Source organism: Lithobates pipiens, unplaced genomic scaffold, assembly GCF_037356315.1.
Source record: "Lithobates pipiens isolate NorthernLeopardFrog02 unplaced genomic scaffold, aLitPip1_a1.2 Scaffold_8, whole genome shotgun sequence".
In the NCBI taxonomy this organism is placed as follows: domain Eukaryota; kingdom Metazoa; phylum Chordata; class Amphibia; order Anura; family Ranidae; genus Lithobates; species Lithobates pipiens.
This window is the reverse complement of record NW_027507903.1, coordinates 244,929,044-244,942,979: the sequence shown is the minus strand read 5'-3', so window position 1 is coordinate 244,942,979 and position 13,936 is coordinate 244,929,044. Positions and strand designations below refer to the sequence as shown.

The 13,936-nt window shown below is 42.1% G+C and overlaps 1 protein-coding gene across 3 annotated transcripts in view; it reads right to left on the bottom strand.

Moving 5' to 3' along the window:
* MDM1 (Mdm1 nuclear protein) overlaps positions 1 to 13,936 on the bottom strand; it is a 94,018-nt gene that overhangs the window by 29,383 nt on the left and 50,699 nt on the right. For 2 of the 3 annotated variants that reach the window (XM_077469259.1, XM_077469261.1), the window contains 3 exons: positions 13,094 to 13,132; positions 12,173 to 12,348; positions 6,307 to 6,570 (listed from right to left, as the gene is read on the bottom strand). In XM_077469259.1, coding sequence (XP_077325385.1) covers positions 6,307 to 6,570; positions 12,173 to 12,348; positions 13,094 to 13,132 — 479 coding nt within the window. The remainder of the gene's footprint in view (positions 1 to 6,306; positions 6,571 to 12,172; positions 12,349 to 13,093; positions 13,133 to 13,936) is intronic. The other variant, XM_077469260.1, reaches the window with a different exon arrangement.

The window sequence follows — 13,936 nt, the reverse complement described above, 5'->3', positions numbered from 1 at the left end:
GAGATCGCCCCTCACATTTTTGTAAATATTTTATTATATCTTTTCATGGGAGAACACTGAAGAAATTATACTTTGCTACAATGTAAAGTAGTGAGTGTACAGCTTGTATAACAGTGTAAATTTGCTGTTCTCTCAAAATACTTCAACACACAGCCATTAATGTCTAAACTGCTGGCAACAAAAGTGAGTACACCCCTAAGTGAAAATGTCCAAATTGGGCCCAATTAGCCATTTTTCCTACTCAGGGTCTCAGGTGTGAATGGGGAGCAGGTGCGTTAAATTTGGTGTTATCACTTTCACTCTCTCATACTGGTCACTGGAAGTTCAGCATGGCACCTCATGGCAAAGAACTCTCTCAGGATCTGAAAAAAAGAATTGTTGCTCTACATAAAGATCAGGCCTTTGCCATGGTCGACCGAAAAAATTGAGCGCACGTGTTCGGGGGCATATCCAGAAGTTTGTCTTTGGGATATAGACGTATGAGTGCTGCCAGCATTGCTGCAGAGGTTGAAGGGGTGGGGGGTCAGCCTGTCAGTGCTCAGACCATAGGTCACACACTGCATCAAATTGGTTTTCATGGCTGTCGTCCCAGAAGGAAGCCTTTTCTAAAGGTGATGCACAAGAAAGCCCGCAAACAGTTTTCTGAAGACAAGCAGACAAAGGACATGGATTACTGGAACCACGTCCTGTGGTCTGATGAGACCAAGATAAACTTATTTGGTTAACATAGTGTCAAGCGTGTGTGGCGGCAATCAGGTGAGGAGTAGAAAGATAAGTGTGTCTTGTCTACAATCAAGCATGGTGGTGGGAGTGTCATGGTCTGAGGCAGTATGAGTGCTGCCGGCACTGGGGAGCTACAGTTCATTGAGAGAACCATGAATGCCAACATGTACTGTGACATACTGAAGCAGAGCATGATCCCCTCCCTTCAAGGACTGGGCCGCAGGGCAGTATTCAAACATGATAACGACCCCAAACACACCTCAAAGACGACCACTGCCTTGCTAAAGAAGCTGATGGTAAAGGTGATGGACTGGCCAAGCATGTCTCCAGACCTAAAACCTATTGAGCATCTGTGGGTTATCCTCAAATGGAAGGTGGAAAAGCACAAGGTCTCTAACATCCACCAGCTCTGTGATGTCATCATGGAGGAGTGGAAGAGGATTCCAGTGGCAACCTGTGAAGCTCTGGTGAACTCCATGCCCAAGAGGGTTAAGGCAGTGCTGGAAAATACCAGTGGGCACACAAAATATTGACACTTTGGACCCAATTTGGACATTTTTCCTGAGGTGTTTACTTAGCCCTTGTACACACGGTCGGAGATTGCGACAACCAAATTCGTCTGAGTAATTCCGACGGATTAATTCCGGAAGAGGTCCGGAAGTGATGCTGCATACACACGGTCGGACTAAGTTGTCGGAAAATCCGATTGTACATAACGTGATGACGTTATTTCGTTACGACGGGACTACGTTGAGGCTAGTAGCCAATAGCTTTGGTCTAGGAATTTGATCTGAGCATGCGTGGCACTTTGTCCGTCGGAGTAGGCTGCACATGATCGGAGTATGTCCGATAGGAGCATTTTGTTGGAAAATTTTACCGGCAAGTTGGAAAACTTGGTCCGTCGGATATTCCGACGGAAACAGTCCGATGCAGACCACACACAGTCGGAATATCCGACAAAACGGTCTGATGGGACACATGAAGTCGGAATCTCCGACCGTGTGTACAAGGGCTTAGAGTCATACAAGATGTAAAAGGCCTTAAAAATGAATTGCAGATACAGAAATATTCACATTATCCTTTCCCACTATAATTTTATGTATGAATCTGTGCGTACACACGATCTGAATTTTGGTCGGAAAAAGCTCTGATGGTTTTTCCGATGGAATTCAGAGGGGATTTTGCTCAAGCTGTCTTGCATACACACGGTCACACCAAATTCCGACCGTCAAGAACGTGGTGATGTACAACACATACAACGGGACTAGAAAAAGGAAGTTCAACACCTAGTAGCCAATAGCTTCCATCTCCTAGTTGAATCTGAGCATGCGTGCGTTTTTGCACATCGGAATTGCATACCCACGATCGGAATTTCCAATAGAAAGTTTTTCCGTTGGAAAAATTGAGAACATGCTCTCAAATTTTTGCTGGTGGGATATCGGCCAGCTAAATTCCAATGGAACATACACATGGTCGCATTTTCTGATGAAAAGCTCTCATCGGTCTTTTGCTGGTCAAAATTCTGATTGTGTGTACGCGGCATAAAGAGTTTGTTATATACTGTATAAGGAATATAATTGCCACATTACATTTAGAGTTTTATCTCCTAACTATTCACATTTATGTGGTTCCTGTCTACTGACTCATCTTTTACCCATTGCTACAGAACTGGCAGATTAGTTAGCTAGTTGACTATTGTATGCAGTGTCTTTTAAGGTAAAGGTGTGTACAGTCGTGGCTGGTAGTGGAGGTCTGGAGTTTTGTGTCTGCCTTCTCACGCCCTACCTGAAACCTGACACAACCACCTTTGTGATCCCTAATAATGCCCCCATCACTGCCCATAGCATCATTAATGATGTCATGCATACCACAATGAAGTGCACACATGAATATAGTTTCCTGCTTGATAACTACTGTCTTGGGACATTAGAGCATCAAGTCATAAATCTCACAAAGCCACTTGTATTTAAAAAAGTGAATTGCTGCAAAGCAACATGGGAAGGAGTTTTAGGACATTCATTTATGTACCGTATTTATCGGCGTATAACACGCACTTTTTCCCCCCTTAAAATCGGGGGAAAGTCGTGGGTGCGTGTTATACGCCGATCCCCACTGTCTGCGAGTCTAAAATACTGAGCGCCGCCGAAAAATCCCGCCTCCCTGCGGTTTCTGGAGCGAGCGCTGCCGAAAAAGACTGAGCCGACTGTACTGTGCACTCGGCTCGGCTCGGCTCGGCTTGCAGTCCCGCCCATACTGGGCGGGACTGCGAAAGGAGCCCAGCCGAATACACAGTACAGACGGCTCAGTCTTTTTCGGCAGCGCTCGCTCCAGAAACAGCAGGGAGGTGGGACTACGAGCAGAGCCGAGCAATCGGCTCTGTCTTGTTCGGCGGCGCTCGGTATTTTTCGGCGGCGCTCTGTCTTTTTCGGCGGCGCTCGCTCGGTCTGTCTCGGCGGCGGGAAATTTAAACATGGGCAAGGCTGCAAACGGTGCTGGTCAAGTTGCAAATGACACTGCAAAGCTGCAAACAGCGCTGGGCAAGCTGCAAATGATGCTGGGCAAGCTGCAAATGACACTGATCATTCTGCAATGATGGACAAGGCTGCAGATGCACACTGATAAGGCTGCAGTGACGGGCATTTAAATGTAAGTTTTTTTTTCCTTAAACTTCCCTTCTAAAACTTTTTTCCTTAAAATGCCCTCCTAAACTTGGGGTGCGTGTTATACGCCGGTGCGTGTTATACGCCGGTGCGTGTTATACCCTGATAAATACGGTATGTGGTAGAACTTTTTTAATGTGAATCTTGCATGGTGATATTTGAGGAAGTCTTTAGGCCATTTGTTGCCTAAAGTTTAGTTTTACATTTTTAACAGTGTGTGCTTTTACAAATATCTTCTTCAGGAATGTAAGGCACAGCTAGACTCTACATGAAATTTTAATTGAACATTTGCCTCTTATTCCTCTTATTAAAACATAGTAAACATAAGATAAATACCTAAAGAACTAAAATAAATAAAATCATAGGCTGTTTGTATTTAAATCCTATTAACACTTTTCATTGATTCCATTAAAGAACACAGGAAGCCTAAGCCCTTGTACACACGGTCGGAGATTCCGACGGAATGTGTCCTATCGGACCGTTTTGTCGGATATTCCGACTGTGTGTGGTATGCATCGGACTGTATCCGTCGGAATATCCGTCGGACCAAATTTTCCAAATTGCTGGAAATATTTTCCGACAAACTGCTCCGATCGGACATACTCTGATCATGTGTACAGAATTCCGATCGGACAAAGTGCCACGCATGCTCAGATCAAATTCCTACATCAAAGCTATTGGCTACTAGCCTGAACGTAGTCCCATCGTAACGAAATTATGTCATCACGTTCTGAAAGATCGGATTTTCCGACAACTTTGTCTGACCGTGTGTATGCAACAGTTTCGGACAAGATCCGTCGGACAAAATCCAACGGACAAGATCGGATTTGGTTGTTAGAATATCCGACCGTGTGTACAAGGGCTAAGGCCCTTGTACACACGCTGTTCTGCCGCTGCCACTGTTAAAAGCACGTTTTGTTAGTTTGAAATTCCAAGATTCCAGGCACAGCGATTGCTTGCGGTTGTACATTGTGATTAACTGCGTTGGAACATTCTTGCCATTTCTGATGTGCTTTCTGTTGTTTTTCTTTCCTTGTTGCCGCTATCCACAGGCAAAATAGTATACCGTGATTACCTGCAGTTATGTGCCGATAGCTGCAATAAATCGGTCCTGGACACAGTCAAATTATTTTTTTCTAACCACACCATGTAATGAAACCGTTGCTAAATGCAGTGTGTGAATGGGGCCATAGCAAAACATCGTCTGAGTTTAGCTGCGGTAGATAACTTGATCTATCTGCAGCTAAAAGCTGAATTCTATCCGCCCGTGTGAAATGGGCCTTAAACCTAGTTTATCCTGCTGCTTACAGGAGAAATTTACACTGGAAACAAAAAATTGTTAGCAAGACAAAGCTAGAGAAATTCCCAGCTCAACTCACCAGCCAGTCTGCTTACCACCTGAATTAACTGTTTAACAGTATGTGTTAAAAACAGGTGTTTAGTTAGCACACATTTGCAAATGCATGCGTAATCTGCAAGGCCACTTCACGATACGCTGTATTACCGCCTGTAAATTTATGAGTCTCCACAGTGGAAGCATATGCATTCTAATGGATATATAGGGGGCAGGTGGGCCTGGAGGTAGCCCAATCCTCTCTAAAGGCACAGGGGCACACTGGACACCCAGCACATAGCACAATGGCAGCAAAGATGTCCATCATGTCCCCTCACAAATATTACATCAGTAACAACAAAATGGCCCCTGCCCCCATCTATAACTGGCCTTCATAGAAAGGAACACATGGAAGGACTGAAGCTGACCACATAAAGTAACCACAAATTAGCAGATATCTACTGGAGGTTATTTATTTACTATTTATAATAACCTACCAGCATGTCTTTGGAGCATGGGAGGAAACCAGAATACTTGAAGGAAACCCACGCAAGCACAAGAACATGCAAACTCAGTGCAGGTAGAGTCATAGTGGGATTCAAGTCAATGATTCCAGTGCTGCTAGACAGAAGTGCTAAACACTATGTCACTGTGCTGTGTGCTCGCCTCTTTTTTACAGCTGCGTCACCAAGTTCAGCTAGAGGAAAAAAAATAACCTTTACCTTGTATGGCCTAAGCAGAAAAAAGGGACACCTTGGACACCTTGTCCATGAGGCCAATATAAAAAGTACATACAGTATAATGCAAGCCTAGAAGTAAAAGGAGAACTTTAAATCCCTCAGAAAATGGCCAGTCAGCTACAGTTGCTTTTGTAGCTTATACCACATACGTAGCCTTGGTACCAAACAGGGAAAAGTACAACCCAGCACAGGCTTGCTAGGTATTTACAAAAGCGAGTTACAGTTACAGTAAAATTGACTCAGCCCTCGACTGATAAATCGAGTTCCCGAACATAATGGCCTGACCTGAAAGTAGAGTCCTGTGTGAACTGGAACAAAGATGGGTAGTCATTGCTGACTGCTGGACTGTCACAAAACATCAGTATATTTGATGAATTGGGAAAACCTACGCTCATTGGTTAATTGGGTAAACTTCCAGGATGTCCAATATTTGGCCTGAATTTACCAGTAGCTATTGATGACTGGAGAAACTTCCAAAAATTCAGGGCCATCGCACAGAGAACACTTGCATACTAGTTGAACTAGGTAAACCTATAATCCCAGGATTTCTGTATCCATTGTGAATTAACCAGCAGCTGTTTATAGCAAATAAATCTCCCAAACAAACAGAAAATACCAGAGCTGAGGACACCAGAAAAAAACCGAGGCATTCTGGTTGTGGGTGAGGTTATCCTGTGCTGGTAACATTTTGTTTTACAATATACATTTCTCCTGTATGCGGAAATATAACCGAAGGTTTGAGACTTCTTGTGTCCCTCAATATACAATAAAGAATGTAATACTAAAAAAATGTTATATAATGGCTACATCATGTATATAAAAAAGTGTTTATCATGGGTAACTTGATTACCTTGTTTCGGTAATATCTGCATGGCATTCTTTAGAGTTTTCCTGGGGCTGGTCTTCATCTTCTGCATCAGCAGCTTCTTCGGGGTCACCCTCTGCTCTCAGCGGTGTTACCTCTTCTGTGTCCTCCTCACATTCATCCCAAACTAGTTTTCTTCTAACTGGGTGGGTGGAAACATCTGAAACCCCAAGATTACCAGTATTGGAGGCAGCTTTAACTTTGGTTGGTGACTGGTGTCTGTTTTCATTCCTTGAAGAACTATGTAGACTATACAACCAATAAAAAAAATGACACAAAATTAACATCTGTAAGTAATTCTTCATAATACTAGCCAGCTCTTTCTATCCATATAATATATATATATATAAATAAATGTATACATACTTTTTAATAACTGTAACATACATAATTTACATTTCATGATCAGACAGGTAATTTCTTAAGCAGCTGTACATATAGGTATACTATATTATTTCAATTATGGAACAGAGGTCATTGGCCATAAATAGTTCAACAGTCATTAAAGCTTAAAGTGAAAATAAACGCTATATAAACACAGTTTTTGAAGTACTTCCAAATTAACATGTTATAGTTACATTGCAGCCTATTTTGTTTCATTGTATTCTAAAGAAGCTAACTGTGACATACTTAAATACAGCTATCCTCCTGGTATTGTCACTATGTAATCAGTGTATGCAAATGATGTATAAAACACTAGTGTATTTCTATAAGAGGTTTCCTCTTCCCATAGTAATAATGATGTGAAGCAACTGATTAAGCAAGTAATGATACACCAGGCCATAAGCTACCAGGGATAATTTCAATTTATTTGTTGGTCTTGATTTTGATTTTATATACAGTGAAAAGAATAACCCTCTTTAAAATAATCACATTTTGTTGCTTTTTAGCTTGAAATGAAGCCAAACACTGTTTTTGTTTTATCCAGCTGTAACTTATAACATCCAAGTGAAAGATATAACACCGCCATGTCAGAAAAAAAAATCAAAAACAGAATCACTGAGTTGCAAAAAGGATCATCCCTTCCTAAAAAATACATTTAAACTCAATCAGGTGTTGCTAATCACCTTCTCAATGGCACACAAAGCCATTTGACTTTCAACTGTGATCAGATGTGGTCATTTTTATTAGCTCAGCATGAAAAGAGCTTCCCTGGAGCATATCATTCCCTGGTAGTGCAACTGAAGCAAACAGTCAACTATGGGTGGCAAGGCACTGTCAAAAGATCTCCATAATAAAGTCGTGGACATGCACAAGTCAGGAAATGGATACAAAAACATTTCAAAAGCTTTATCAATGTCTAGAAGGATAGTGAAGTCTATAATTAAGAAGTCAAAGGTATTTGGTACAACACAGACCCTCCCTGGTTCAGGACGTTGCTACAAACTGGATGAAAGAGCCAAGGGGAAACATGTCAATGAGGCTACCAAGAGGCCTACAGCAACTCTGATTCAGCTGCAGGAATTTATGACAAAGAGCAGGGCCGCTGATAAGGCAGTACAGCCAGCCCTCCAGTAGGGGGCCCGAGCCTCATCAGTCCAAAAGGGGGCCCGGACAACTGCAGGAGAGGAGAGCTGGCTGTTCTGCCTTGTGACTCCTGTGCTTTATCCCTATGTTCTACTTACTTGCCTACAGTGCCTTTGTTTAGCAAGCTGTCCCATGCTGGCTTTATTCTCGGGCTGCATCCTGATTTTAGTGCAGCAGGGACAGCTGCACACTGTCTCTCTGCTTCTACCTTGAAATCATTACACTGCCCGTGTTCTGTGGGTCCTTAAACTCCCCCTCCCCTCCCCCTGTGATTAGCAGCGTCATCTTGCAAAGAAGAAAGATTGAAGGTAAGAAGTTCTCTGCCTGATGAGTCCTGAGCTCTGCTCTCCTGACCTCTACTCCGTGCTCTGTGAATTGTGGCTGTAGGGTTTTAATGTTATAGTGCTTCTAATGGAAAGGGGTGACTGAGGAAGGGGGGGGGGGGGGTGAAGCTGCAGAAAGTTCAGAATTCCAGCTGACAAATATCTCCACCAGCCACAATGCACCAGCTATTTCTATATGCCACTCCTGAGGCCCCATTCACACTTAGCATAGCGAGAACACATGTTCCTGCATTTATTTTGACTTTTTTTTGTTTTGTTTTTTAGATTGTTTATACATAGGGCAGCCCATTCACTTGAATGGGCACCCTATATTTGACAAACGCACCATAAAAGTTCTAGAACATTTTCAGGCATGCAGCTTTGCAAGTTTGTCACATGACAAAATGCAAGCTGTTTTTGGGGTGCCATTAACAATTAACGGCACCACAAGCACTATGCGAGATTGCAGTGCATTTCTAAAATGCATGCAAAGCATGCGTTTCCCTTACCCTTTGTCACACGGTCAGGAAATACAAAGTGGAAATGCAGCCTAAGAACTCTTTCACATGGTTGGCTGAGCCGTGGATTTATCACCACCCCTAGCTGCACATCCAAATCCTAACAATACCGTCAGACAGGGCTGTACACATTATGTAGTTGCAATGTTTTACTACACAGCTGCGGCATTTTAACACAGGCTGCAGAGTTTGACAGGCAGCACCACCTATCAAACTTCCCATTGAATTCAATGGGGCCACTTTGCAACTGCAAGCCAAACACTTGGCTCACAGTTGCAGCCAAGAGTTGCTCACAGTTGCAGCCAGTCTCACAAAGAAAAATTACCATTCAGCAATTTAAAAAAATTATAAAAAAAATACAGATGTCAGGAGGCAGTAGTAGCAAGGGTATAATTTCTGCCATGGCTGCAAAACGGCATTGCTACCATCGCATTTTAGCAAAAATTTTATTTGATAATTTTTTTTTGGGGGGGGGGGGGGGACCCTGTCAGGTAGGCTGTATGGGGCCCTGTAATTTCTAACAGCAGCCCTGACAAAGAGTGGTCACTGTGTGCATGTGACAACAATATCACAAATTCTCCACAAATGTGGCTTGAATGGCAGGGTTGAAAATAAAAAAGCCACTTCTCAAGTAAGTCCACATGCAGTCATGACTGAGCTTTCTCAAAGCACACCTTTAAGATTCAGAGGCCACATTGAAAAAGGTATTATGGTCAGATGAGACTAAAATTGAATTATTTGGCCTCAACAACAAACGATATGTCTGGCGGAAATCCAATACAGTTCAACATATAAATAGCACCATTTCTACAGTTAAGCATGGATGTGGCAATATCCTGTCATGGGGGTGTTTCTCTGCAGCAGGAACTGGAGCACTTGTCAGGCTAGAAGGAGAAATGGATGGGACAAAATACTGTCATGCTCTTGAGGAAAATCTGCTGCCCTCTGCCAGAAAGTCGTCAATGGGAAGAAGGCTTAGATTCCAACGTGAAAATTACCCAAAGCACACAGCAAAATTTACCACACATTGGTTAAAGGAGAAAGAGGTGAATGTGCTTGCATGGCCTAGTCAGAGATCAGACCTAAACCACACTGAAAATCTATGTAATGACTAGAAGACTTCGGTCCACAAACGGTTACCATTAAATTTAGCTGAACACGAGCAGTTCTGCAAAGAAGAGTGGTCAAATATTGCAAAGTCTAGATGTGCACAGTTAGTAGAAACATATCCCAACAGACTAAAGGCTGCAATTAAAGCAAAAGGTGGTTCAACAAAATACTGATACAAGGGGGTGATCCTTTTTGCAACTCAGTGATTCTGTTTTTTAATTATTTTTTTTCTGACTTGTTGGTGTTATATCTTTCACTTGGATGTTAAGTTGCACTGTGTAAATACAGCTGGATAAAACAAAAAATGAGCCAGTCTCCATTTCAGCTGCAAAGCCACAAAATGTGATTATTTTAAAGGTGGGGGGGGGGGGGGTGATTATTTCCTATACCTACTGTACATCATGATGTCATGTGGATTTTATTCGATTTTTGTTCTGTTTAGTTTTGTCTGAATAAAGTTTATATTTTGTATAGTACAAGCATGCAGTGTATATTTGGTACTCCAATACTGTAGCTGCTGATTTAATAAATAAAAAGACACTTACCTGTTTAAGGATCCAGCGCTGTTTTCACCCAGGTCAGTTGTTCACCAGTCTTCAGGTCCCCGGCACCCCAAAGTTGACTGTGGGAAGCCGGTGTGACTCCCTGAGGCTTCACAGCCCATTTCCTGCTATGCATGCATTCTGTGAATGGTCCTGCAGCCTTCTGGGACCTGTGATGTGTCTCAGCAGGTTGCAAAAGATGAGGGGGAAAACATCAGCTCGGATCGCCTAGCTGATCTGAGTGGCAGTGGGAGCAGGTACCTGGCAAAATGAAGTACCCGCTGCCAGATAAAAGAAAAAAACATCTAATACAAACATAGTAGGGAGGGGAGGAGAACAATCTTCCTGAAGTTCTGTTTTAAGCAAACTAAACATCATTCTGCTAGGTTTTACATCTACTTTAAATCAGAATCCAAGTAAGCAGCTAATCATGTAGATGAAAGTCACAAACCATTAGTGAACTATTTTACCTATCTAAATATTTGTAATTCAGCCTAGCCAGTGTATACCTCTACCACACTGCATAGCCAGATTAATACCACTATTCAAGAATAAGTATTAACACATCCTTGAAACGCGTTACCGCCTCCCTTCTTTTCTGATCTAGTGAATTCCAGCCGGCATTGATGAGTTTATACATCACCCTCTCTGCCAGGACTGTGGTGCCTTGATTTCAAGCTGTCCCAAGCTAATTCCTGGCTGCTGTGATGCAAGTCTGCATTTGCTTTTATCCAATAAAGATATTCAGCTTTCTAATCAGATCCCACGCTCCTGTCTGTTGTTTTCTATTGAGTGCCTGCTACGACCAGCCCAGGTCTATTAAATGGCCTTCAGAACCAGATCCAGAGCTTTCAAGAGCTGCTCACGCTGACAGCCCCTAGATCTCCCTTCTGATCCATTTGAACTATTATTAATTATCTGTGTGCTTTAAGTTTGGTGTGTAGCATTAACACATCACCCTGTGATCCCCCTCTTGTAGGCTACCTAAACAGCTCCCTCTTCCACCTTAAGTGCCTGAAAGTATGTTATAATGGCAGCAGTGCCCAATGATATTGAGACTGAATGGCTTACATTGCAGAGCTCCCCACTCCTATTCTGATTTTTGCTGTGCAGGGGATCATATATAGCATATAAAATGCATTAAAGGAGAAGTCTGGGCTGATATTTTTAGGCTGGGCTTCTCCTAAGGGTCACAAGAGTGCAATCCATTTTGCACTCCTGTTACGTTTTCAGTGGAGAGCGGTCTGAAGTCTGCTCTCCACTGACGTCACTGGAATCAGTGGAGACAGTGCGTCATCCCAACTTCCGAAGTCTGGATCTGCCAGCTGCCTTGACTGATGGCAGTCTCAGCAAGCCGTTGAGACGGCAGCTCCCCACCCCTTCACAGCTCAACTCTCCGATGAGCGTGGAGGAGCAGAGAGGAGAGATGCTGACTGAGAGGCAGCAGCTCTCCGCACGGGAAGGAGTGAGAACCGAGCCATGGGCGGTGTTCGGTGGCACGGTTCTCAGTGAAGAGGGAGCGGTGGACAGATGCAGCATCGGTTTGATGCAGCATCCACCTAGGTAAGTATGAATAGAAAAAAAAATAATAATATAATGTGAAGGAAGATTTAAGGCGGTTTTTGGAAAAGATCATTACAGTAAATTTATGACACTGGATGTAAGGCTCTAAGTAAGTTACATTTTATATACAGCCTATCCACATGACCTCCCACTTGTATGAAAGGAAACGTATACTATAGTGACGGAACATATATGCCCAAAGTGCAATACACATTACACAGTACACAACACACTTGGGTAAAACTACAAAGGAAAGTGCCAGACATACCCAGCCAAATCTAAAGCTTTAATATTGTTGCTTATATCCTCCTCGCTGCTCACGGTAGAAGACACATCCCAAAATTTATTGTTAGTAGACATTATCTGATTAAGGTGGTCCCGGGAGAAATGAGTTCCTTGAGCTCGGCGTCTATAATATTCAGCCTTTTCTCGCAGTTCCTTTACCTGCTCAACAGCACAGAAACAGTTTGCTTAACTCATCATAAAAATATAAATGGTTAAAAGCTTATAATCACTCCATCTCTAATACAAGCACCCCAATTTTGGTGCAGTGTGTGTACCCAAATAAAGTATGCGCAAAAACTATGTGGTTGGGATAACGTTGTAAAGCAAGAGAGGACAGCAGGCAGGTGACAGCCCCTTAGTAAATCTATGAGTGAAGTCACTTCCCAGATGTTTCCCAGCCATTGTCATGCTTTCTCCTGCACACAGAAGGTGCCGCTTTATGCAGGACCGGAGCAGCTTTAGAATAGGTAAATATAGCGATCTTTTTTTTACATGGTTAGATAGATTAGGCTTAGAATGTGGCTGAGAATTGGTTTAGAGTTAGTTTTTGCCTTTATGTCTACTTTAATTGAACAAGCGGAAGTTAAAAGCTGATTGGTTACCATGCACAGCTGCACCAGATTCTGCATGCATCAGTTTTAGTAAATCTCCCCCATTATATAAACTTCTCCCCAAAAAAAACTTTCCCTGAGATTGTTCTAAAATATGAATTTAACATTCCCACTTTTTATACTCTCCTGCAACGCAAAATAAAATCTTTCTACCCGGTCTACCCATTGTTTCCAGTGTTAATGTACCTATGAAACAAGCAAAAAAACTGCCCTTATAGAGTAGTCTGCACTGAAAGTGCTTATCTACTGTAACTATGGAAAAGTAAAGTAGTTTTAGGAGAGAACAAACCAACCTCAGCGACCCACATGGAGCCTACACTGAGAGGAGAGTCCTAAAGGAAGGAACACAGAACAAATCATAATTTATTATAACTATATCATTAGCATCAACTGGAAAAAGCAAAGCACAGCTCGTTGCTGCCACCTAGCCAAGCATTCTAGTTACTGATACTGGATAATTAAACTGCAGTAAAAACTCATGGCAGGACTACAATTATGCAGAAATAAATAAATAAATAATACTTCTCTTACAGCCATTGATGAAACCACAATGCTGTAACTGAAATGATCACAATGGCTCTGCATCATCAAGCTGTGATAATACTTATATGTCGCTAAAGTGGCCTCTTTATCATATGAAAAATCACTCAAAGAGATCACTTCAAACAAGCCATGAGCACTATCACAGCTTGAAAAGTCAGAAACCTTGTGTACTTTTCAAGTTCAACAAACATAATCAACAGCTCTTGGAAGAAATGTCATTAAAGCACAATGCCACGCTCAAATTAATAAAAATAGACTTGAGCTTTGATTACTACTTATCAAAAATACGTAGTTTTGTGTTCTTGCTTATAATTTCATATGAAGTTACAGCATAAGTGTTTTGTAAGTACATTCTTAATTTTCAAATAAAAATTCTCAGTTATTTTTTCACAAAACGGTTATTTTGCCATAGACGGTTTTGTTTCCTCATAAATCAGTATTTTAACTCATCAATTACTAGTGTTTCTGCACTAAGAATAACAATTTTTTCCATCCTCCTCAATAGGCACCCCATAGAAACTCACATTTACTGCCAGCCAAAAGATTTTAAAGTAGAACGATAGGCAAAACTTTTTTTATTTTTTTTATTTTGG